This window comes from Lactuca virosa, chromosome 4 (genome assembly GCF_052849685.1).
Source record: "Lactuca virosa cultivar CGN04683 chromosome 4, Lactuca_virosa_CGN04683_v6, whole genome shotgun sequence".
NCBI classification, from domain to species: domain Eukaryota; kingdom Viridiplantae; phylum Streptophyta; class Magnoliopsida; order Asterales; family Asteraceae; genus Lactuca; species Lactuca virosa.
In genome coordinates this window covers 221,287,294-221,312,979 of record NC_136429.1, presented here as the reverse complement: position 1 = coordinate 221,312,979, position 25,686 = coordinate 221,287,294, and the positions used below count along the sequence as shown (strand labels likewise).

At 37.5% G+C, this 25,686-nt stretch overlaps 1 protein-coding gene across 1 annotated transcript; it reads right to left on the bottom strand.

Annotated features, from left to right (window-relative positions):
- Positions 1 to 341: 341 nt before the first annotated feature.
- LOC145108021 (DNA repair protein RadA-like protein) lies at positions 342 to 4,253 on the bottom strand. Its single transcript, XM_079045004.1, has 13 exons — positions 3,427 to 4,253; positions 3,231 to 3,345; positions 3,048 to 3,119; positions 2,876 to 2,959; positions 2,654 to 2,761; positions 2,492 to 2,554; positions 2,316 to 2,396; positions 2,164 to 2,229; positions 1,921 to 2,076; positions 1,557 to 1,634; positions 1,184 to 1,222; positions 1,011 to 1,093; positions 342 to 671 (listed from the first exon to the last, which is right to left on the bottom strand). Exons 1-13 carry the CDS (start codon positions 4,038 to 4,040, stop codon positions 425 to 427), a joined length of 1,806 nt encoding a protein of 601 aa, XP_078901130.1. The 5' UTR covers positions 4,041 to 4,253; the 3' UTR covers positions 342 to 424.
- Between the last annotated feature and the right edge of the window lie 21,433 nt (positions 4,254 to 25,686).

Genomic DNA, 25,686 nt, shown 5'->3' with positions numbered 1-25,686 from the left:
CTAAAATGGCAAGATCAGGAAAAATGAAAAAATATAGGGTTTTTTTCAAGCAAAATATAAATTTTTGATTTAATCCGGAAAAAACATAAATTATAAGATCTTTTATTAGATTAACCCAAAAAAGAATATACTACACAACTTATTCCATTGAGTTGTCATAATTCGCATAAACATGTTTTCTCTTCTATGTCCACCTGAAATGCATCCCCACCGTTTCTTGTTTCAAACTTATCAAAAGATGAAATATGATACTTGACTTCCAAGTATAGTAATTTTAGTGAATAGTTCTATATATAATTTACATTTTCTTAATATGATTATATTTTTATGATAACAACTAATTTTCTGGAAAACACTACAAAATATAACTAATGAACAAAAGATCATACAACTTTCTTAATGAAGTACAACTTTCTTAAGGCCCTCAACCATCTGCTACAAACACCGTATTAATAACTTCTTTCAGATTTTTACACGCCAAAATCTCAATTTCTCCAAAATCTAACCCCTCCAAAGATTTTTCTGCCAATTTTGGCACCACACATTTTTTATACCCCAATTTTGCCACTGTACTCACCCTCTTCTCCATTTTTGGCACCATGCGAAGCTCACCACCAAGCCCAATTTCTCCAATGAATGCCACGTTGTTAGGAATTGGGAACTCAAGAAAACTGGAGATCATAAAACATATCAATCTTATAAATTTATAGTACACTTCAATTACATAATTTTAAAAGTAGCTTACATTTTTAGTCCCTGTTATCTTTGCAATTTTGGTCCTTATTTGAAGTTTTGTAACGTTTTTGGTCCCTGATGTAAAGAACAGGGACCAAAATTGAATATGTTACTTATACATAAAAATAGTCACTTTACTTGGAACAGAGACCAAAAAATAAAGGAACCTCAAATAAGGATCAAATGTGCAAGAGAACTTTTTGGGACCAAAACTGCAAAAAACAGTTATACTCAGGGACCAAAAATGTAATTCATTCTAATTTTAAAGATATTGCCTGCTACAAATTGCTGCTGCAACTGCTAAATCTCCAGCGGTTTCTGTTAGAGTAGCCCCACTAACAACATTTAAGAAGATTGCCTATAAACCGATCCACAAAAATTAAATTAAAAAAACAAAAAATAAAATGTTTTTCTTAAAGTAATATTAATTGAAGGAAATAGGACTTACATTTGATTGGAGCTTGAGACCTGCTTGCTTCATAAGAACCTACAAGATATATCAATTTTTATTAGATATATAGAAAAAAAATATGTAAAGAGTAAATTACATTTTTAGTCCTTGAGTGTAGCTGGTTTTTTTTTTCTTTCCAAATTTGGTCCTTATTTTGAGTTTTTGTAACGTTTTTTGTTCCTTTCCATGTAAAATGACTACTTTTGGTCCCTGGGTATAGCTGGTTTTTGCAATTTTGGTCCCAAAAATAGTCATTTTACATGGAAAGGAACAAAAAACGTTACAAGAACCACAAATAAGGACCAAAAAAAAATCAGCTACAACTCAGGGACCAAAACTGTAATTTACTCAAAATTTAATGATTACTTACGGAAATAATCATATCTGCTCTCCCTGCTTGAACCCCATTCACTTGCCTTGAAAGTGAGTTCCCTGCTGCACATAGAGCCTACAAACCAATTTCTCACTATTTGTCCAAAAATAAACACAAAAATTTCATTTTTTTTTTGGAGAATTTTTAACCAAAGATTACTTTTTTCACTGGAGTTTTTAAACATTATTTAAGTCACGTATGGGTAGAGTGGCTACATAGGTAATCATCTGTCTGGATAAAGTGTTGTATACATAACGTCTGTTTCTTTTCTAAACCAAATAACCATTTAACCATTACATTCCAAAAAAAAACAATTTTCATCAAATTTAAGTGCTTAAAATACTAAGCTCATTAAACAAACCTGGATTTCAATGACAAATGTGCGAGATCCATCCATAATTACAGCAATTGCTAGACCTGCTAAGAACTCTGAATCCGAGTGTTCTTCACTCAAGAAAATCTCACTTGGATTCGTGACAGCTTTTAGTCCACATGGCGACATTTCAAACACTCCTAGCTAAAAAAAAAAAAAAAAAAAACAGTTTTTCAGTTCCAAAAAAAAAGGTTTAAAAAAAGGGAATAGAACTAACATGATGAATAATACCTCATCAGTTGATCCAAAACGATTCTTGAATGCACGAAGCAAACGATGAGATGAATATTGTTCCCCCTTGATATTATAATAAAATAGCATAAGATATAAAATAATTACTAAATAATTAAAAACCCAAGAAATATTAAAAAAAAGGTACCAACTTCCATATATAAAACTGCATCAACAATATGTTCCAAAACACGAGGTCCAGCTATGTCTCCTGACTTTGTTACATGACCAATCTGACACAAATCCAAAAAAGATTTTGTATAATTCATCAAAATATACTTTTCTTAAAAATTAATAGCCATTTTTTTAGTTCATAATTTATACTCACCAAGAATACGGGTATATCTGTCTTTTTAGCAAAACGCAACAAGGCTGCTGTACATTCTTTAACCTATACAACATTTGGTTAATACAAGGTCTGGAAATGCCACGTCATCATATGTAACAAAATAGATGTTTTTTGAGGTTAATGAAATAGAAAAAGGTTTACCTGGTAGATACCTCCTGCACTACCTGTAACTCCCATTAGCTGAACAGTTTGGATTGAATCTATGATTAGGGCACGTGGAGAGAGAGCTTGAGCTTTTCCCAAAATGTCCTTTAAAAAGGCACACACAAAGCAAAGTAAAAGTGTAAAACACCATTTATATTTATAAATTATAATAACACATGTTCATGATTTATTAAGTTAAGTATATTTTGGAACATTCACCTCAATGTCTGTACTTGAATACAAGAACAATTCCTCTGTGTTGATTTCCATCCGATCTGCTCTGTTTCCAATTTGCTCAACACTCTGAATTAAAAGAGTCGTTAATTGAATAACTTTTACAGTGTTATAACTTATGAATGAAGCAACATTAATGGTGAAAGTAGATTGTTACCTCTTCTCCAGAGACATAAAGCACAGGAGCTGGTTTACCGATTTCTCTCCCTTCTGCTATAATGGCTGCTATCTTTACATGTTTCAGTATCAAGTAAACCAGAGTTATATTCTTGATGAAGAAATCATTAACAGAAAGATACTATAAGTTTATGCATAAAGTAAAGATTATGATTTGTAATACCTGTAACATTAGTGTACTCTTCCCAACACCTGGATCACCACCAATTAAAATCAAAGAACCAGGTACTAGACCACCACCAAGAACCCTAGAAACTTCGTGCCCAAATAGTCCAGGCCTGAATATAAACAACTCATATAATAGATACAATCATACAACTAAGGCCTGGAAGACGAAACGCGATTGTGAATAAACTTACAGAGGAAATCGCCAGTTCAAATGGTTGATCCCTCTGTTAACATCCGTTAACCTCATCGGAAGAGCTTCTCCTGACCCTTTTGGCAACCACGATCGTACTAGTTTTTCAGACACCTGAAACCCACTCGTCTTTCCTCCATTATCAGTTTCTGTAAACTCCTTCATTGTACCAGCATTTTTACACTCGCGGCAATATCCCCACCACTGCCCGTCGGTGTATCCGCAGTCGGAACAAACCCAAGTACTCTTGCTCTTACTCTTCTTCTTGTTAGCCCCAAAACCCGACCCACTGCCATGATTCGCCTTCACAACGCTTCCGTATGATCTGTCGTCTTTCAGAGCATCGGCGTAATCTGAACTAGACAGTTTGTAAGGGTCTTTATTGGATTCAACTTCCGTGTGTTTTGATTTTGGTGCTCGCTTGGTTACAAGACTTCCAGTCATGGGATCGTATATAGTAGAGACATCAGCAGTTGATGAGTCATTAAAGAAACGGTGGTTGGTGGAGTGAAATGTTCTGTAAAGTTTGTGGATTTGTGGGTATTTGGTGGAGATTAGATTGAGGCTGTGAACACGAGAGTAAAGCATTTGAAATGCTCGCATCTCTGCGAACATAATATGATCAGGGCACAAGAAATTAGGGTTTTAGGAGGAGAAAATTGCGGGTATTTGATATTTTTCAGGGTTTATGGGATGAGTCAATTTAGGCGGGTGAAGGGTTTTAGCAAATGGGACGAAGAAGAGGGTCTTCGGGATTTCGGGGGCGTTGATGTCATTACGAAGGTTGTGCGACGAAATCCCAGGATCATGGCACTTTTTGTAACGTGTTTCAAGTACAAACCCCTTCCCCAATAAATTTTAAATAAACACAAAATTCCAAATTACTCATTTTTATTAGACCTGACAAAAGGGCCGTGTCGTGCCGGGTTGGGACATTAAACAGGTTGAGGATGGTTGACACGGACATGGCACATTTAATAAACAGGTTGGAAAACCTGACACAGACACGACTCGGTTATAACCGTGACAACCTGGTACGACATGTATAACTCGTTTAACCCATAAAGCATGTTAAACCCGTGTAACCTATGTAACTCGTGTAACCTGTGATTTTGACATAAAATGGTAAACAAAATACAAAGTTTACATTGTCATCAAATATCAAAACCAATATAAATGTAAAGTTCAAGTAATCATTCAAATGTCATGAAATACCAAAAACAAAAGAAATTGAAAGTTCAAGTATCATCCAAATGACCAAAACATTAAAGAGATTACAATCCAACAAAAAAACAAGTTTAAAACCAACGAAACATTAAAAGTTCAAATCATTAAATTCAAGTTTTTTTGAAGCTATTTCTTCTGCAGATTATTGTATTTGAGCACCGGATATGTTATTTTCGTTTGCATTTTCATCAAAATCAACCTTCAATGTAGTAACTTTTTTGCATAACGCCTCATTTTCAGGTTGCAATGATGCTACAAATACAAAAAACGTTATTAGCATACAAATAAAAAAATCAATACTAATGTTGTAGTTTTTATTAAAAAAACAATAACAAAGCAGTTTTTTTTAATGTGCAGTTTTTTTTAACAATAAAAATACAATTTTTTTAAAAAAAAGTTTGATTTGTGCAGTTTTTTAAAAGTTTATGCACTAATGCAGAAAAGCAGAAACCCCTAGGGTGCGTTTAGTTACGGAAAAATGGTCCGTTTTCCGGAAAAAATTTCCAAGAAAAATGAAAATTTTGAAAACGCGTTTAGTTCGTCTATTTTTCTAAATTTTTCACGGAAAATGAAAATTTTCCGTTTTCTAAAATTACAAAGAAATTGGAATTTTTTGGAAAACCAATAATCATTGTTTTCCACATTTTTCTAATTCCAAAATTTTTCTAAAATATAAACACACGCCTACTCTACCTAACCCACCTTAACACCCTCAACCCACCACACCCCTACCTACCCACCCCCCCCACACACACACACCTACCCCCACCCACCTCTACCCCCACAAAACACACACACACAAACACGGAAACACCCCCCCCCCACCCACAAACACACACACAAAACCCACACCCAACCACCCCCCACCACACACACACACCCCCACCCCCATCCACACCTCCACAAAACACACACACACACACAAACACGGAAACACCCCCCCCCCCCCACCCCTACAAACACACACACCCACACCCACAAACACACACACACAAAACCCACACCCACCCCCCCCCCTCCACACACATAAAACGCACCCACAAATACACATAACATATAGACACACACTCCCTACAAACACACACACACACAACCCCACATCCCCCACCCCCACAAACACACACACAAAAACCCACACCCATCCCCACCCACAAACACACACACACACACACAAACCCACACCCATCCCCACCCCCACCCCACCCACAAACACACACACACACACACACAACACATAGACACACAACCCACACACACCCCCACAAGCACACACACACACACAACCCCACATCCCCCTCCAAACACACACACACACACAAACCACACCCACACCCATCCCCACCCCCACACATACACACACACCCACAAACACACATACACACACAACCTACATCCCCCCACCCCCACCCAAACCTATCTCATACCTACCCACCCCACCCCTACCTACTCCAAAGATATGAATTAATGCATTAAACTTAGCCCAAAACATCATATGAATAACATTAAAATAAAATGCACCATGAAATGATTTGGTAACCATGGATGATCAATCTCAGATCGATATGAGGTAAGGTGAAGTGGGGTGGGATAGGGTGGGGTAGGGGTTGGTGGGGTAGTGTAGGATGAGGTAGGGTGGGGTAGGGGTTGGTGGGGTGGGGTAGTGTGGGATGAGGTAGGGTAGGGTAAGGTGGGGTGGGGTGGGGTGGAGTGTGAGTGACATTGCGGGTTTATGTGATGTTAGTTAAAATAACCAAAATTGGAAAATGAAAACTCATAGAAAAATACACATCTAAACGCGTTTTCTAATTTTTTAAAACGGAAAATGAAAAATGAATAAGATTTAACTAAACGCGTTTTCTAAATTTTCCAATGAAAACTGAAAGCGGAAAACGAAAACTGAAAACGGAAAACAGAAAACAGAAAATGAAAACTGTTTTTCCGCAACTAAACACAACAATAGCCTCTATCTTCAAGATTTGAGCTCCTCCCCTCTCATCTCTCCTCTTTGGATGTTTTTTATGATTTTTTTGATAAAGCTTAAAGATCAAGAAGGTTCTTTTGGTTGCTTGGAATGGTGTTTCAAGTTTAGATCCATCAAATGCACTACATTTCTGGACTAATGTTAATATAAAGTTCAAAACTTGCTTTATAGTTATTTAGATCTTCTCAATTGTGGTTTTTGGCACTTTTGGTCAATTTTATGGGTGATCTTGGAGTTGAGTGGACTCCAACATCTTTTGATCAGTTTGGAATGCTTATTGGACCTTATTGACTAGGAAAGTTGTGATCTTTTGCCTTCCCTTATAGCCATGCAAGTTATCTTGGTCATTTAGGTCATTTTGGTGCATTAAAGTTTACATCTTGAAAGGTTGAGACATTATTATAGATAAAGTTTGAAACTTTATCCATCTAAGCATTCACACCCCCGGCCGAGGCGACGGAACATGTCGGGCTGTGCGACTTAGTTCATGGATCACAAGCAAATTGAATATACATCACAAACACAACCATAACAACACAACAATTATATTCCACTTTAATGTTTGAATACTTGGTTCTTACAGATAATAATAATAATAATAATAATAATAATAATAATAATAATAATAATAATAATAATAATAATAATAATAATAATAATAATAAGCAAGTACGTGAATTGCCTTAACAAATAGGCCGAAATAACAAAAGTTATAGAAACTGGTTTGCCTGAAATCCATGACAAATTCCCTCTACTAAAAGTTGGTTCAGTGTTCTCCTGAGAATACATGTAGTTTGAGAGTCAACACAAAGGTTGGTGAGAGTTACAGGTTTTCTGCTAACCGCAGTAATGATACTTTTTAAAAAGTCTGAAAAGTATTTTTTTTTGTAGTTAAAAACCATGTTTGAAAATGTTTGATAAAAAGAGAAATTGAATCTGTGGTTTCTAGATAAATAATCTAGTTAATGCTTACAATGATTCCTATAACCGAGCTATGTGACTAGATATAACCCCTTACAACGCTTCATTAAACGTCGTGCATAAAGACTAAAGATAATTACCATCCGTTTCGATTGATCCATCGAGGTTGTAGCTAGCAGCCGGGTGGGGGTGTCAACCCGTATAGATCTATACATACGTATCTCGCTCCAAGAATTAACGGTTATAGCCGAGAGGGTATACTAAGTAGTTAAACTTAGGTAATGAATAGTATCTCACTATAAAGGCCATTAACTAAGGTATACGATAAAGTTTCGCTACAAAGTCGAGTAAGTCGATATATCTGTAAAAATGTATATTACTCGCTTAAAATAGATAGTAAATTTCTCAAGTGCATGAATAGATTTCAAGATATAAGTGTTATAATTTATACATATATATTTAACATATGTATAAATCTATGCATGATATAGGTAGAATAATACAAAGTTGATAAACATTTGTAACACATATTTTATTGACATGCCTTATTTCGTAAAATCATAATATTCTTATGACATATAATTCATGACATGCTATTTCGTTACATAAAATTAGTCATATAGTAAAATAATAAGTTATCTTTTCTAGTTGTAACATGTATTAAACCACTGTAGCATGTGTATGTCATGATAAAACTAGTTGGGATATATTATTTTGACAAAATATTGATTTTAACTAGTTATGAGTTTAGCATGCATTTTTCATATTTGATATACGTTTTTCATATGTATTCTCAAAAACATTAAAAGTGGTCATAAGCACTCACTTTCGATGCGTGAATTCGATTTCGATTCGTTTTCATGAAGCTTGTTGAGAGAAACCGCAACGTGACGCTCTTTGCGTTTAAAACAAACCATCGGGACTATTTTTGTTACCTAATCAACCAAAGGGGAGTTTTGGTATTATTTAACAAGTGTGGGGTTGTTTTGTAATTTAACTAAACCATAAGGGTTGATTTGTTAAAATATCTCAACAAGGGATTGTTTTTGTTAAACTTAACCAACCGAGGGTACACTTTGAATAAAATGTAATATAGTTTTGCAAGGGAATGACATTGAAACTTATTTCCAAAGGGGGGCTGTTTTAATTTTTTTAGATCGAAGTTTGTAAAGGAAAAGAGATCGTCTTCTCCTTTTGTTTACGTTCTCACGAGAAAAAAAATGAAACCAGGAAATGGTCTCTCATCTTTGGCTGATTACGATCAAAAGAAAGAACACAATGATAAAGGAGAGAGTGGTGGTTGATACCTATGGTGATGACTAGTCGGATATCTCACGGTGGTAGCAATAGGTGGTGATGACGTTTACTTCCGGCAGCTTTGTTGCCTCTGTTTTTGGCGTCCGATTGTGATTGTCGAGAAGGAAAAGAACAACAATAACAACAACAACAACAACGATGCACTTAGGGGTGTTTGTGCTTGCTCCGATCAATATAAAAAAGAGAGAGAACAGAGGTGGTGGTGCCTCTCAGTGGTCACCACAAAACACCACCTTTGGTGGTGTTTTTTTTCTTGGCTCGAAGGAAAGGAGAAGGGCAACAAGTGGCGGAGGAAGGAGGTTTGGGTTGGGAATTGATTGACCAAAACAGTGGGGAAAAGAGTGGTGATGCAGCTCCTAGTTCTTGGAAGTTTACAAACAGAAAGCAAGAAAAGATAGGGAGTGTTGTGAGTGTTTTTAGTTGATGATCTTATGGGTTGCAAGTTGCACTTTTTATATAATTGGAAATGTGAATTGTGAATGTTTGTTAGTGGTTCAACGATGGCATCTTTTCTTTCATCTACAACTCTTGTACTTGGTCAAGGTAGCAAGCCCCATATGGTCTTTCCTTCCATATCTAATCTACTAGCTATATAGGGGTTGACTTCCAAACTTATGACAAGGCTTAGTAGTATATGAGAGAGAAAGAAATGGGAATGTGTGAGAGAGAAGATAGAGAGTGCATGGCTTGTAAATTAAGTCTAGTGTGCATGCTTAATGGTACAACTCATGTGATGTCACACTTGTAACATTAAAATGTCACAAATGGCTTTCTTGATTCACATGCCCAATTCTTGACATCTAATAATTTTTTCCGAAGGTGACGAATGATAGTTTTAAATTTAAGGGTTCCAAAAACCCGAATGGATTAATTTTTCGAGTGGTAGAACTCTGGTGCTCACCATGGCGTGACGATAGGTTTCTTCGTGACTGTTTTGTTAGAAGTCTGCCATGTCATGGTATCGTATTTTGATCGAGACTAAGATGAGTGACCACGACGTGGAGGTCAGCTGGAGTTGACTTTGACCGTTGACTTTTTGACCAATTTGACTTTTGGTCAAACTTGGGTAGAATTAAGTATTTGACTATGGGCTAGTCTCGGTTTGGTTTTAGGAAGCTTGGGTTGGCTATGTTGTTACTAAGGTAGCTGCTGAGCTTCTGTTGAGTAGTTCAAGTGAGTTTACATTATACTATAGGACACTAGGTGTCGTTTTGTGCATGTTGTCTTCCTGATTATTGTTGGCATGCTTATATGATATGTGTATGTGGGTTGATATGAAAATGTGCATTAAAATATACATGTGGGTTGGTATGCTTATAGGATATGTGCATGTTGAAATGACGCTACTTATTTATCAAATGTGCATTAAAGCTCAATAGGTCAAGTTACAAAGAGGTTCGCGATGAACTAACCATTTACAAATTTAGACCTAAATTATGGGATGCCATAGAAGGCCACGAAGTGGTGGTAGGACTTATCACGTCTGTTTTGTTTGGACGTACCTACGGCGTGGCACGGTGCTCGCCATGGCGTGACGATAGGTTTCTTCGTGACTGTTTTGTTAGAAGTCTGTCACATCGTGGTATCGGATTTTGATCGTGTTACAACTAGCATTTTAGCTAGGAAATTCTAGTCTCATGTAAACATCATCTACTGTGATTCTTGTAACCCTAATTTGATATTATACACTATGCTCATTCAATGACAACAAACTTAATCAATGTTCACAAGTAAAGTTCAAAACCTTATACAAAGCATCTCATATAGTCAACTAAGGGTTGAAAACCCTAAAAATCCCGGTTCAAGTTTAATATGAACTAGGATTCTCTTATTGGGCTTAATGAATCAATAAACCTTCAACTTGACTATTTTGGGCCAAGGAACCCTAATTGGGCTCTAATTGAAACCACATTCATGAAACTAAAACATTTTGGGCCATGTGGGCCTAGAATAGTTCATATAATCTCTAATGGGTCATGTTGGCCATAGATGATTTCATTGGCCCTAATGGGCCGTAATCTACTCCCTTGGGTTTCATTGGGCCGTGAACTTCCATAAAGGCCCAATGGGCCGAAAAATATTCATTTTGGGGCCTCATGATTTCGAACTAAGTCAAGGAATGGCCCAAACTATTTCAATTCTTTCTCCTAGCCCATTCTCGGCCAAATTAATTAATGAAAAAAAAGACGGAAGATTCAAACTTGCAATTGCCACCTCATTGTTGCATGGTGGGCTTCCATGCTATAATACACCAAATATCAAGACACTTCTCATACATCCATGCAACATCACCTCAACATTTTCCCTCTCTCTTCTCTCTTCATTTTAACTCTCGGCCATAAGGGCCTTCATCACCACCCTCACCTTTCATCTTCAAACTCAATAACTCTGTCTCTTTTTCCTCTCTAGCACAAGAAGCTCTCCCCTTCCATCCTCTCTAGCACAAGAAGCTCTTCATTTTAACAATCAGGTTAGAAAAGTCAAAAACCAGAAAAATTGTTTTTAACTTACTAAAAGTGTTTAAACTTGTGTTGGAAGCAAGACTTGGCCTTTAAAAGGCCCTAAAATGTTATTTTTACTAAAAAATTGGACCTTAAGTGTAAATTTTTGGCTTAATGGGCCAAGAGTGTCATTTTTACAAAATGTGGGCCTTTTATATCATTTTAGTAAATAATTGAGCTAAAACTAGCAATATAATAACAAACGGGTTAATTAGGTAACTTTCCTGTTTATTGGGCCTTAGTAACCCATTAATATGTTTGATAGGTCCTGAATACTATTTGTAAGTTTATTGGGCCTTATTGACCCATTAACATGCGCAACGAACCTTGGATACTATTTGCGTGCTATTTAGGCCTGTAAATACCTTACATGTGAAATGGGCCTTGGTTGTCCTTTGACATATATTTTGGGCCCATGTTAGATAATCTCATTCCTATCGGGCCTTGAAATGACTTACATGTTTAGTGATGCCTTAGTGGTTCACTTACATGGTTCATTGGGCCTGGGAATGAGTTTTATATGTTTTTCTTCGCGTAAATTTGATTAAGGATCTAGTGAGACATGTCGGTTGACACCTATTGAGTGTACGATCGTAGCCTGTAGTTATAACCAGAGTCTCTTGGAGGGAGAGCGGGGTTTGTGTATAGATCTATACGGGGATGACACCCCACACCTGAGCTGTTCGCTACAGTTACACTACATCAGTCTAGGGTGACGACAACCTTATTCTATTTTTCCGTCGGCGTTCACAAATGCCAAGACAGGCGAATTTGTCATTAATTAGTATGGTTATGACGGCTCACTTAGAGGAATTAACGTTATAAATTTACGGGAGACCATTCTTTTCTTTTCTTCTTTGGATTACTCAGGAACATACTCGTACTGGTACTCAACCTCGGGGGTTGGTATGACAGCATTCTCTTTTACAGACAACATAGGGTTGTCTGGGGGCATTCTATTTACATTCTCTTTACCTATTCTGCATTATATTTATACATTCTAATAAACAATAACACACATGCATTAATACAAGATCTGACACAAAAATACTAAACTGTTTTCAGAAAATATAGGATTTTCTGGTGGTTTCAAAGTTGTACAAATCATTTTCACAAACATGCTTATGAACTCACAAACATTTTTATGTTGACCTTTTTAAATTAACTTGTATTCTCAGGAAACCGTTGAAGCAGGTTGAGCGGAACAAACTAATGGATATTTTGTTATATTTTGTTTCATCATACTCTGACTATTTTGCATGTAATACTCGAATACAATACTCGATGTAAACAATGAATGTTGTTATATTACATGTGTGATGATGATGATGTTATGTTTCAATTATATACTCTGTGATGATACTGAAATGTTGAAAGTCACACTAAGCCCCCGGACGTTTCCGCCGTCTGGTTCGGGGGTGTGACAGATTGGTATCAGAGCATTGTTTATAGTGAACTGGCATATCTAATCATACAAGATATGCAACTATAAATACAATGGGGCTAAACTACTCTGAACATAATAATTAAAATACATACCTATGTGTGCATTTTAGAGTAATGACACAACAAAAGCAGAAAAAGTTTTTGGAGGATTTGAACATCGCGATTAAACGCAGGCACTTATGTAGTCGTATTAGGGTGAATGCAGCCTGATCAACTACATTCATTCAAAATACGACCAACATGTGTTCGGGAGTAATCGTGATGGACAATGAATAAAAAACTTACCATCTAATTATCCAAAGAGCTTATAGAACCAAACCTAAACAAAATTAAAATACTATAGGAGTATTTGGTGTGCTATTTGTTTCTAGTATTTATACACTTTTGTGCAGACACTATGGTCGGGTATCATTAGCCAGGAGACCCCTATCTCCCTAGTCAGGGGAATGCAGGGTGGCTTGACCCAGAGGAAGACCCAGAAGAGGACTCAGAGGAAGAACCAGAGGAGGAACATGAAGTAGAACTTGCAGATGGACCCGCCAAGCCAGTGGTGGACCTCGAAGAAGAAGAGCTCGAGGGCAATGACAATGATGACTCGGAGGCTGAGTCCGAGGTCATCAATCCTCCATACATGGCCAGAGTACCGGCTTATCGTATGGGCCCCGATGGCCCCACGCCCCATGGGCACGCGATATTAGGAGATGGAGTCGCCAGCAAGGGATACGACCGCCCTACGGTATGAACCGAGGCCTTTTCGATCTCAGTCATGGTCCGACGCACCCGAGACATTGGCAACCAAGCTCAGGACACCCCAAATCAAACAGACCAAATGTGGGCTGCTGTTGAGAGAGATGAGAGACAAACATAGGAAGTGATCGGGGACTTCCAAGCGAGACAGTCGGTTTGGGAGGCACGACTACGAGACACCGAATGACAAGTAGCTCATCTCCAGGGTGCATCCACTTCATCAACACCACCGCCAGACACTTTTCCACCATGATTAGGATCAGCTTTTCCCCCCACCACTATCCGTTATGACTCTCTTTAGTGTACTAAGATGGTACTCACTAATGAAACAACTATTTGTTCTTCTTATTTCGTGTTATTACATGAGTTCACTTATATGCACAACCGAACCCCCGAAACCGCTAGATACTCAAGGATCTCGAAAACAAAACAACATATATACTATATGGATAAACTTAATAATTCGTGCCAAATCTACGATTACCTACTACCATAAATACATCATAGGGATGTAGATTGAAACATTGTGAATCGTACGGCAAAACACGAAGTTTGTAGAGTACAACTAGAAATGACCATCGTTACTTACGATCTTGCTTATCATCATGTAGCAGAAAATGTCATCCCACAGAAATAATAAGCACACCCATGAGACACCAATCCTACAGATGGACTCTGCTACATTCCAAGCTGTTATGGCACAACTCAACGCAAACAACACCAACAGAGATGGAGATAACGTCGACAACTCCAGCCGAAGTAACGACCATGAAAACCAACGAATGACATCTTATCAAGGCACTCCAAAACTCAAGCTTAAGAGTAGGAAACGAGAGTCTGGGAGTAAGAGGAAGGGACAGCTAACTCAAGGGTCCTCGAAGAAACAACATGTTGTTGCTGTCCATGCGGCCATGACACCTACTACATCAACACCAGCAAGACCATATGCTGGAAGTCTTCCAAGATGAAACAAGTGCAATTTCCATCATAAAGGAGCCTACCGGAAGCCATATTGCAATACATGCCACAAGGAAGGACACACCACCCGATATTGCAAATCTCAACCACAACAGAACCAACAGCCAAACTACAACAACAACAACAACAGTCACAACAACAATAACGTTGGGGTTACTCACACTTGTTACAAATGTGGAGGGACCGGCCATTTCAGACACAATTGTCTCAAATCCAACAACCAGGGAGCAGGAGTATCAGGAAGGATCATGACTTTGGGTCAAGGTGAGACAAATCAAGACCCGACAGTTGTTACGGGTATGTTCCCACATAACAACACTTACACATGCATCTTATTCGATAGAGGAGTTGAACGAAGCTTCGTTAGTAACAAATTCAAACACTTACTAAAACAACAACCCCATAAGCTAAGGGAATCCTTCATGGTGGAGATGGCTAATGGGAAAACCGAAACAACCAACGATGTTTACGTAGGGTGCACATTAACACTAAACAACCATTCATTTCAAATAGATTTGATGCCCGTAAATATTAGGAGTTTTGATATGATAATCGGCATGGATTGGTTAAGCCCCCACCGTGCTAATATTATGTGCCACGAGAAGGCCGTTCGCCTTCACCTCCCCAATCACGAAACCATATTTTTCTACGACGATAAGTCGAGCGCCAATCTTAGTCTCATCTCGTGCATCAAGGCACAGAGGTGCCTACACAAGAAGAATTATGCCTTCCTAGCTCACGTTGTGGATAAAGACAAGGAAGAAGTAAACATTAAAGACATCCCAGTGGCATGCAACTTCCCAGATGTATTTCCTGAAGACCTCCTGGGAATACCCCCAGAAAGGCAGGTCGAATTCTGAATTGACCTAATACCAAGAGCCACATCAATTGCCAAATCACCCTACAAGTTAGCCCCCACCGAAATGCAGGAGTTATCCAGCCAACTAAGCGAGCTGTTGAGCAAAGGATCCATCCGACCAAGCTTCTCACCCTGGGGAGCTCCAGTCTGTTTGTCAAGAAAAAGGACGGATCCTTCAGAATGTGCATCGACTATACAAAATTAAACAAGCTCACTATCAAAAACCGATACCCACTTCCTCGGATTGACGAACTATTTGACCAGCTTCAAGGAGCTAGTTATTTTTCAAAAATACATCTGAGATCCGGTTATCATCAACTCCGAGTTCGGGAAGAGGACATTCCAAAAACTGCCTTTCGAAATCGATACGGTCATTACGAGTTTGTCGTGATGCCCTTCGGTCTAACAAATGCCCCCGCTGCATTTATGGACTTCATGAATCGAGTCTGCCGCCCATTCCTCGATAATTCTGTAGTCGTCTTCATCAATAACCATTCACTCCCAAGTCCCACCTAACCCCACAGATCAAGGGAGCCCAAACAGATGCTTTGAAGCCGGAGAATGTCGCAAATGAAACACTGTGTGGGATGGATAAAGATTTTGAAGCTAAAGAGGACGGAGCTTATTATTTCATGAACATAATCTGGGTCCCTAAACTTGGGGAATTCAGAGAAATGATCATGAACGAAGCCCACAAGACGCGATATTCCATCCATCCGGGTTCGGATAAGATATACCTGGACATAAAACAACATTATTGGTGGCCAAATATGAGGACAGAGATCGTCACTTACATGGGCAAGTGTCTCACTTGTGCCAAGGTGAAAGTGGAATACCAAAAGCCCTCGGGACTATTACAACAGCCAGAAATACCCTAGTGGAAATGGGAAAGGATTACTATGGACTTCGTGACCAAATTACCTAAGACGACAGACGGATTGAATGTTATCTGGGTAATTGTCGATAGGTTAACAAAATCCGCTCATTTCCTGCCAATAAAAGAATCTTACAAGATGGAAAGGTTGACACGAATCTACATCAAGGAGATCGTAAGACTTCATGGGGTGCCAGTGTCTATTATCTCGGATCGAGATAGTAGATTTACCTCACGGTTTTGGCAATCACTTCAGAAGGCAATGGGAACACAACTAGACATGAGTACTGCTTACCACCCTCAAACCGATGGCCAAAGCGAACGAACCATCCAAACACTAGAAGACATGCTCCGAGCCTGTGTAATTGATTTCGGCAAGTCATGGGTTACCCACTTGCCCTTGCTTGAATTCTCATACAACAACATCTATCACACGAGCATCAAGGTTTCCCCTTTTGAGGCTTTATATGGTCATAAATGCAGATTGCCTCTATGCTGGAATGAGGTCTGTGACACCCAACTAGCAAAAGGACAATCACCGGACAACACTCTCACAGGGCCAGAAATCATTCGAGAAATGACAGAAAAGATAATCCAAATCAAAGCTCGACTTCAAGCATCACGAGACCGACAGAAGAGCTATGCTGACAAACGACGAAAGCCTCTGGAATTCCAAGTCAAGGACCGGGTGCTATTGAAAGTCTCTCCCTGGAAAGGAATGATCCGCTTTGGGAAACAGGGAAAACTGAACCCGCGATACATCGGACCGTTCGAGATTCTTGGCTGAATTGGTCCGGTAGCCTATAAGCTGCAGATACCTTCAGAGCTTAGAAATGTACACCCCGCGTTCCACGTCTCGAGTTTGAAAAAGTGCTTATCATATGAAACTTATCACACCCCAAACCAGACGGCGGAAATGTCTGGGATGGAGGACTTCATTTGTAGTATCACAACACATGCATTATAGTAATCAGAGTACAAACAACCACTGTATTTAAAAAGTATAAGTATTTACATGTGTTTCATCATAGTATACTGAAACCAAATAGTTATACAAAAGAAGAAGACAAGACATAAATAGCTCCATCTTCTCAAAAGCTCGGGCAGTACCTGTCTACTGGTTCCCTGAGAATACAAGTAATTTGAAAAGAGAGTATCAACATAAAGTTGAGTGAGTGCACAAGTATTTATGTTTGAAAGAATGTTTTCTGTTTCTTGAATATGTAAACTGTTCTAGAAAATCCTATATTTTCTGTTGTATATGAAAAGTAGTTTTAGTTACATAAAACTGTTCTATTTGTAAACCAATGTTCTGTATTTGTAATCCTTTTTGTAAACTTGTATCTGAGAGTGTGCCTGATTTCATCAACTGTTATTGTAAACTGTAATGTAATACTATAAACTGTATCTTGTAAACTAGTACTTTGAAAATGTACTTAGGTTTAGTTAATTATACACTAACGTATTGCTAATATCTTTTATACGAGTTATTATAACCATACTGACTAGATGACCTGACCCAACGCTATGAATGCGCTGAAAACTGTTGATAACAATTGTCATTCACAGGCGTGTATGCCTGACTGTAGCTAGCAGTCCGAGTGCGAGTTTGTCAATCCCAATATAGATCTATACACACATTGTTTCGATCCCCCGCTGGAGATTCTGGTTATAATGTCAGAACTTTACTATATTGTTTAAAATGAATTTAAACAACATGTATCACTTGACTCATAAAAAGCATATAAACGTTACATGCATAATAGTTATGAAAAACCCAATCATTCTGAAATAAATGACTGACTGTATGTTCTTGAATTGGTATGCTTAACACGTATCTGAAAGATGTATACTATTGATTAGTTTTGAATCAAACCTTTGTTCTTGTAAAACAATGTACTTTAGTATACTTGAATCGTGAATTAATGTTCTGTGGATCATAAATTATACCTATTATAATTTATATGTACTTTCTGTATTGATACCGAGTATTCATGAATGCAACCCCTTGCTCAACATGTTACAAAGGGTAATTGAAACTTAATGAATATACTTGTATACATATACAAATATATATAAGTAAAATTTAAATGACACTCGGACAAATAACTGATGCTTATAATCCCACATCCAAACAAGGAAAAGGAACCAAAGTGGGTTATCAGTCCTAAGCCTTTTAAATCTTATATATATATATATATATATATATATATATATATATATAAACTAGTATTATTTTTGGGAGAAATATAAGTTTATAAAAACATTTACAAGAAGTTTGATATCCTGAAATTCATTTTAGTGACTTGATGTCATTTTGATACAATCATTGAAAACCATTTGATTTGATGATAATTGAAATCCATTTTGATAAGATATTTGAAACCATTTGTTTATAACACAAAATCTTTGTGTTAGACTTGTATTCCCCCCCCCCCCCCCTTAAAATAGTAAAAACTATGAAAATACGTGGGTATGAACTCACCTGTAATGAGTGATTCGAGTGAAAGGTCGAGGTAGGATGCTAAGTGTCAAGTGAAGTCTTGAACACAAACGGATCCTATTGAGCATATAATGATACATATATGGATATAATTAGTGTATATAACAACTAATTATGATAGGAAACCACTTTAAGGACTAGGAAACACTTGAATTTAAGTGTTACAATCACATGTGATTGCATTAAAGGAGTTTATGGTCACTTAAGGGAGTGTACGGTCATGTAGTGTACGGCCCATGTAGTGTACGGCCGTACACTCATTGAAGAAACATGCAAAAAATGGGTGTTTATGGCCCTAACTAGCATCCATTAAGTGTTCATGGTCTTATGTTGAAACATGGAGTGAGTTTGAGGCCTATACATGCATTAAACAAGGGTTTACGGCATATGAAGTGTGTACGGCCATACACCCTTCATGTTCATGCATTAGATGATGAATCAAGACTAGGAATCAAGTGTTTCTCAAGCTTAACAAGCAGATAGAAGAGATACTCACACTTTTGAAGGCTTTTAAGGAGTTCAAGGCTCAAGAACAAGTAGGTGTTCTTGGTGTTCTTGGTGAAAGTGAAGAAGATTTGAAGATCTAATCAAAAGAGAAGTTTTCATGGATGAAAACATGGATCTTCACTAGATAAAGCCATGTATCAACAATTCAATGGAAGGAATACTTACATCTTTGAAGATCAAGTTGTAAAACTTGATGATAGTTGAGAAAGAATCGGATTTTCTTGAGGTGAAAGTGTGAGAAATGAGAAAGAATGAAGGGAAAACATATATATATATATATATATATATATATATATATATATATATATATATATATATATATATGTTTGGGTTCACGGCCACCTTGGGTGTATGGCCATACACCCATGTGTATGGTTGTACACTCATGTGTACGGTCATGCACATGTGTACGGCCGTACACTCCTCTAAATAGAGTGTTTGGCCCGAATGCAATACGATGAACTTAAGCTACTCATCCCAATTGTGAAGTAAAGCGTACGAAGCAAAGCCGCATTCCAATTGTGAAGGTTCGATGGAACGCTAACCGTGGACCGGAATTCACATGGGAACGCGAAGACCAGATGAAGCAGAAGTACCCTCACCTATTCTCTCATTCTTGAGCCCATCTTTCGAAAGAATTTCGGGACGAAATTCCCTCTAACGGGGGGATGATGTCACAACTAGCATTTTAGCTAGGAAATTCTAGTCTCATCTAAACATCATCTACTGTGATACTTGTAACCCTAATTTGATATTATACACTATGCTCATTCAATGACAACAAACTTAATCAATGTTCACAAGTAAAGTTCAAAACCTTATACAAAGCATCTCATATAGTCAACCAAGGGTTGAAAACCCTAAAAATCCTGGTTCAAGTTTAATATGAACCAGGATTCTCTTATTGGGCTTAATGAATCAATAAACCTTCAACTTGACTATTTTGGGCCAAGTAACCCTAATTGGGCTCTAATTGAAACCACATTCATGAAACTAAAACATTTTGGGCCATGTGGGCCTAGAATAGTTCATATAATCTCTAATGGGCCATGTTGGGACATAGATGATTTCATTGGCCCTAATGGGCCGTAAACTACTCCCTTGGGTTTCATTGGGCCGTTAACTTCCATAAAGTCCCAATGGGCCGAAAAATATTCATTTTGGGGCCTCATGATTTCGAACTAAGTCAAGGAATGGTCTAAACTATTTCAATTCTTTCTCCTAGCCCATTCTCGGCCCAATTAATTAATGAAAAAAAGAGGGAACATTCAAACTTGCAATTGCCACCTCATTGTTGCATGGTGGACTTCCATGCTATAATACACCAAATATCAAGACACTTCTCATACATCCATGCAACATCACCTCAACATTTTCCCTCTATCTTCTCTCTTCATTTTAACTCTCGGCCATAAGGGCCTTCATCACCACCCTCACCTTTCATCTTCAAACTTAAGAACTCTCTCTCTTTTTCCTCTCTAGCACAAAAAGCTCTCCCCTTCCATCCTTCTAATTTTCGAGAATTTCAAGGGCACACCAAGATCTCTTCATCAAAGCCCATCACTTTTGGTAAGGTTTTGGTTAGAATCCATAGTTTAACTTCAATTTTACACCTTAAATCTCTTCTTAACCCACATTATTTTATGATCTATGCTCTTAGAACACCTTAGAGCTCGAAAATCATCCCAAGAACACATCTAGGGCCGAGATCTCCTCATCTTTTCACCAAAAACCGAAAATATCAAAGCAATGTGAGTTCATACCCCCTATTTTTGATTTTTACTTTTTTTTTGGGGGAGAATACAAGTTGTGGTGTAGATCTATGTGTGTATGCATGATTTTGTGTGTTTTCATGATATATGTTGTGATATGTGATTTACTTTTGGAGTTTTACTTGAGCTTGAAGTTTAGCATTTGGATCTTCATAAAAACCTTGAGAAAAGTATGTGTTATCACATATATTAGATGTAAACTTGTAGATCTGGGAGTTATACACTTAAAATAGCAAAAATAAGTGTTGTGTACAAACATGGATAACTTAAACTCAAAAATCAGCATTTGACAGAAAAGTTTTAGTCTAATCTCGGACTGTTTTGACCACCTTAATGGTAATATTTTTTAAAAATGTTTTACATGCAAAAATTTCAGGTTTATACCTTTAAAATGACTACTCTCACGTTTTCATACGATGTTTCTACAATTTTTGGCGAATTTTACAAAACTGCCTATCATATTTGAAATAATCTTGGACCAGTCTGTGAAGGTGAGCAATTCCACACTGGTTTGAGGCCATTAAAATTTTTGAGAAAACTTTTGAACAAAGTAGACAAAATTTCCAAACTTCCAGAGTTTACGGATCCAAATTTCGACTTACGATGATTTTTCTACAAATTTTCCAACAACCGGGTTAGAAAAGTCAAAAACCAGAAAAATTGTTTTTAACTTACTAAAAGTGTTTAAACTTGTGTTGGAAGCAAGACTTGGCCTTTAAAAGGCCCTAAAATGTTAATTTTACTAAAAATTGGACCTTAAGTGTAATTTTTTTGGCTTAATGGGCCAAGAGTGTCATTTTTACAAAAAGTGGGGCTTTTATATCATTTTAGTAAATAATTGAGCTAAAACTAGCAATATAATAACAAACGGGCTAATTAGGTAACTTTCCTGTTTATTGGGCCTTAGTAACCCATTAATATGTTTGATAGGTCCTAAATACTATTTCTATGTTTATTGGGCCTTATTGACCCATTAACATGCGCAACGGACCTTGGATACTATTTGCGTGCTATTTAGGCATGTAAATACCTTACATGTGAAATGGGCATTAGTTGTCATTTTACATATATTTTGGGCCCATGTTAGATAATCTCATTCCTATCGGGCCTTGAAATGACTTACATGTTTAGCGATGCATTAGTGGTTCACTTACATGGTTCATTGGGCCTGGGAATGAGTTTTATATGTTTTCCTTCGCGTAAATTCGATTAAGGATCTAGTGAGACGTGTCGGTTGACACCTATTGAGTGTACGATCGTAGCCTGTAATTATAACCAGAGTCTCTTGGAGGGAGAGCGGGGTTTGTGTATAGATCTATACGGGGATGACACCCCACACCTGAGCTGTTCCCTACAGTTAGACTACATCAGTCTAGGGTGACGACAACCTTATTCTATTTTTCCGTCGGCGTTCACAAATGCCAAGACAGGCGAATTTGTCATTAATTAGTATGGTTATGACGGCTCACTTAGAGGAATTAATGTTATAAATTTACGGGAGACCATTCTTTTCTTTTCATCTTTGGATTACTCAGGAACATACTCGTACTGGTACTCAACCTCGGAGGTTGGTATGGCAGCATTCTCTTTTACAGACAACATAGGGTTGTCTGGAGGCATTCTATTTACATTCTCTTTACCTTTTCTGCATTATCTTTATACATTCTAATAAACAATAACATACATGCATTAATACAAGATGTGACACAAACATACTAAATTGTTTTCAGAAAATATAGGATTTTCTAGTGGTTTCAAAGTTGTACAAATCATTTTCACAAACATGCTTATGAACTCACCAACATTTTTAAATTAACTTGTATTCTCAGGAAACCGTTGAAGCAGGTTGAGCGGAACAAACTAATGGATATTTTGTTATATTTTGTTTCATCATACTCTGACTATTTTGACATGTAATATTCGAATACAATACTCGATGTAAACAATGAATATTGTTATATTACATGTTTGATGATAATGATGTTATGTTTCAATCATATACTCTGTGATGATACTGAAATGTTGAAAGTCACACTAAGCCCCCGGACGTTTCCGCCGTCTGGTCCGGGGATGTGACAGATGGAGACTAAGATGAGTGGCCACGACGTGGAGGTCAACTGGAGTTGACTTTGACCGTTGACTTTTTAACCAATTTGACTTTTGGTCAAACTTGGGTCGAATTAAGTATTTGACTATGGGCTAGTCTCGGTTTGGTTTTAGGAAGCTTGGGTTGGCTATGTTGTTATTAAGGTAGCTGTTGAGCTTCTGTTGAGTAGTTCAAGTGAGTCTACACTATACTATAGGACACTAGGTGTCGTTTTGTGCATGTTGTCTTCGTGATTATTGTTGGTATGCTTATATGATATGTGCATGTGGGTTGATATGAACTTGATGGAGTCGATCTAGACTCGGAGTCAATACGGAATCGGGGTTGATACGGACCCGGGGTTGATGCGGACCTAATAGAGTCGATCTAGACTCGGAGTGAATATGGACTCGGCGTTGATACAGACTCGTTATAGCTACGTGCTATATATATTTTGTGGTATATCTATTTTTGGGATCTCACTAAGCTTTGTGCTTACAGTTGTGGATTAAACATTTTGCAGGTTTTTATCGGATTGCGAATATGGTACTGTAAACACACATCAACAACTTTGTGATTCGAGATTCCGCATTGTCTTCTTTATAACTTTGATTTTTGAATAAAGGTTTATGAACAAATGCTTTGATCTGAATGTAATTTTCTTAAAAATAGGTGTTTGTTCAACTTTAAAAATGAAAATTTTATTTTGTAATTTGGGACACTACAAGTTGGTATCAGAGCCCTAATTTGAGGGATTTGGATGAACACTCGTGGGATTCCAAACTCAAATTATTTATCTGAGAGTTTTTATAAACCTTTTTGGAAAAATATTCAGTTTAAGAGAAGAAAAGAGAAGATACGATGTGTACAGTCATCCAGGCTTGGAAAAATGATCTCCCAAAATATCGATACTCGCTTTATATGTTGTATTTGAATTTCTATTATATGTGTTATAGTATGATGTGCATGCAATAAGTTAGCCTAAGGATCTACTCAAGTTGCATGCTAGAGTGCCTACTTAAGAGAAATGCCTTATGTGTGATATATGAGTTGTTAGAGATGCATGATAGTGTGGATGTTGAGGATCTTCAGGATCTATGTGTTAGGATTGTCTGATCTTTATGATGCCTTATTGCTTGTTAGTCTTTCTGATCGAATGCTGCTTGCTTTGTGCTATATGAAACCTATATTGATGTTAATTAACTATTAAGTGAATACGTTAGGTTGCATGCCATAAAGATTAAACTGTAAGCCGGAACTTAGTGAGTTCCCCCAAAGTACCACACACAATTAAATAGAACATATACAAACATACATGTTGGGTCCACAATCATCGGGCTAGATTACCCTAGGTCCATAGTCATGGTACTGGATTGCCTTGCACTCTGGGTCCATAGCCATCAGACTAGATTACCTGTGGCCTACAGTCATCGGACTGGATTGCCTCGGCTCAATCAGTCATCAGACTGGAATACTCTGGTCTGTTGGCTTACGCACATAGCAGTAAAGCCTCAACGCTAACCGCACTATGCTGACATATGCAACAGATAAAACATATAACAATAAACAAATAATTATGCAGACCTAACAGATCACTACAACATAGCAACATCCTATATACTAGGATACATAACCTAGTGGGCCATCATTAGTGCCTTCGACCCATAAGTACAGTGAGGAAAACTTATCTGAATAAAAAAGCCAACTAAAACCCAACTCAATGTCACGCCGACAAAAACTAACAACTCTCTCTGCCAAAGATGGGTGTTAAACACCTCCTAATAATCCACACAAGGCAAACCCTAAGTCTATGTCACACCCCCAAACCAGAACGGCGGAAACGTTCGGGGGCAAAGGACGTCATGCTTAGTATCACAACATATGCATCATAGTAATAAAAGTAACAAACAACCATTGCATTAATATTAAAGTGTTTACATATGTTTGATTCACAAAATATTGACTCTAAATGTAAATAACAAAACAAAGACATGAAGCTACTATGCTCCATCTTCTGAATCCCTGTGCATGTACCTGTCTACTAGTTTCCTGAGAATACAAGTTATATTGAAAGAGTAGATCAACATTTAAGCTGGTGAGTTCACAAGTATTTTAGTTATAAAAATTATACTATAAGTTCTTTAGAAAAGTTCGCCTGTTCCTCAAGAAAATCCTATATTTTCTGATGTGATGAATGATAAGTAAAAATGACACACCCCCAAAGTCTATGTCACACCCCCAAACCGGAACGGCGGAAACGTTCGGGGGCGAAGGGCGTCATGCTTAGTATCACAACATATGCATCATAGTAATAAAAGTAACAAACAACCATTGCATTAATATTAAAGTGTTTACATATGTTTGATTCACAAAAGATTGACTCTAAATGTAAATAACAAAACAAAGACATGAAGCTACTATGCTCCATCTTCTGAATCCCTGTGCATGTACCTGTCTACTAGTTTCCTGAGAATACAAGTTATATTGAAAGAGTAGATCAACATTTAAGTTGGTGAGTTCACAAGTATTTTAGTTAAAAAAA

Coding starts and splice junctions, on each gene's coding strand:
- LOC145108021 (XM_079045004.1), bottom strand. CDS start 4,040: ATGTTCGCAGAGATGCGAGCATTTCAAATGCTTTACTCTCGTGTTCAC. Junction 2,230..2,315: donor ATGCAGTTTTATATATGGAA/GTTGGTACCTTT, acceptor TATAATATCAAG/GGGGAACAATATTCATCTCA. Junction 672..1,010: donor GCAGCAGCAATTTGTAGCAG/GCAATATCTTTA, acceptor TATGATCTCCAG/TTTTCTTGAGTTCCCAATTC.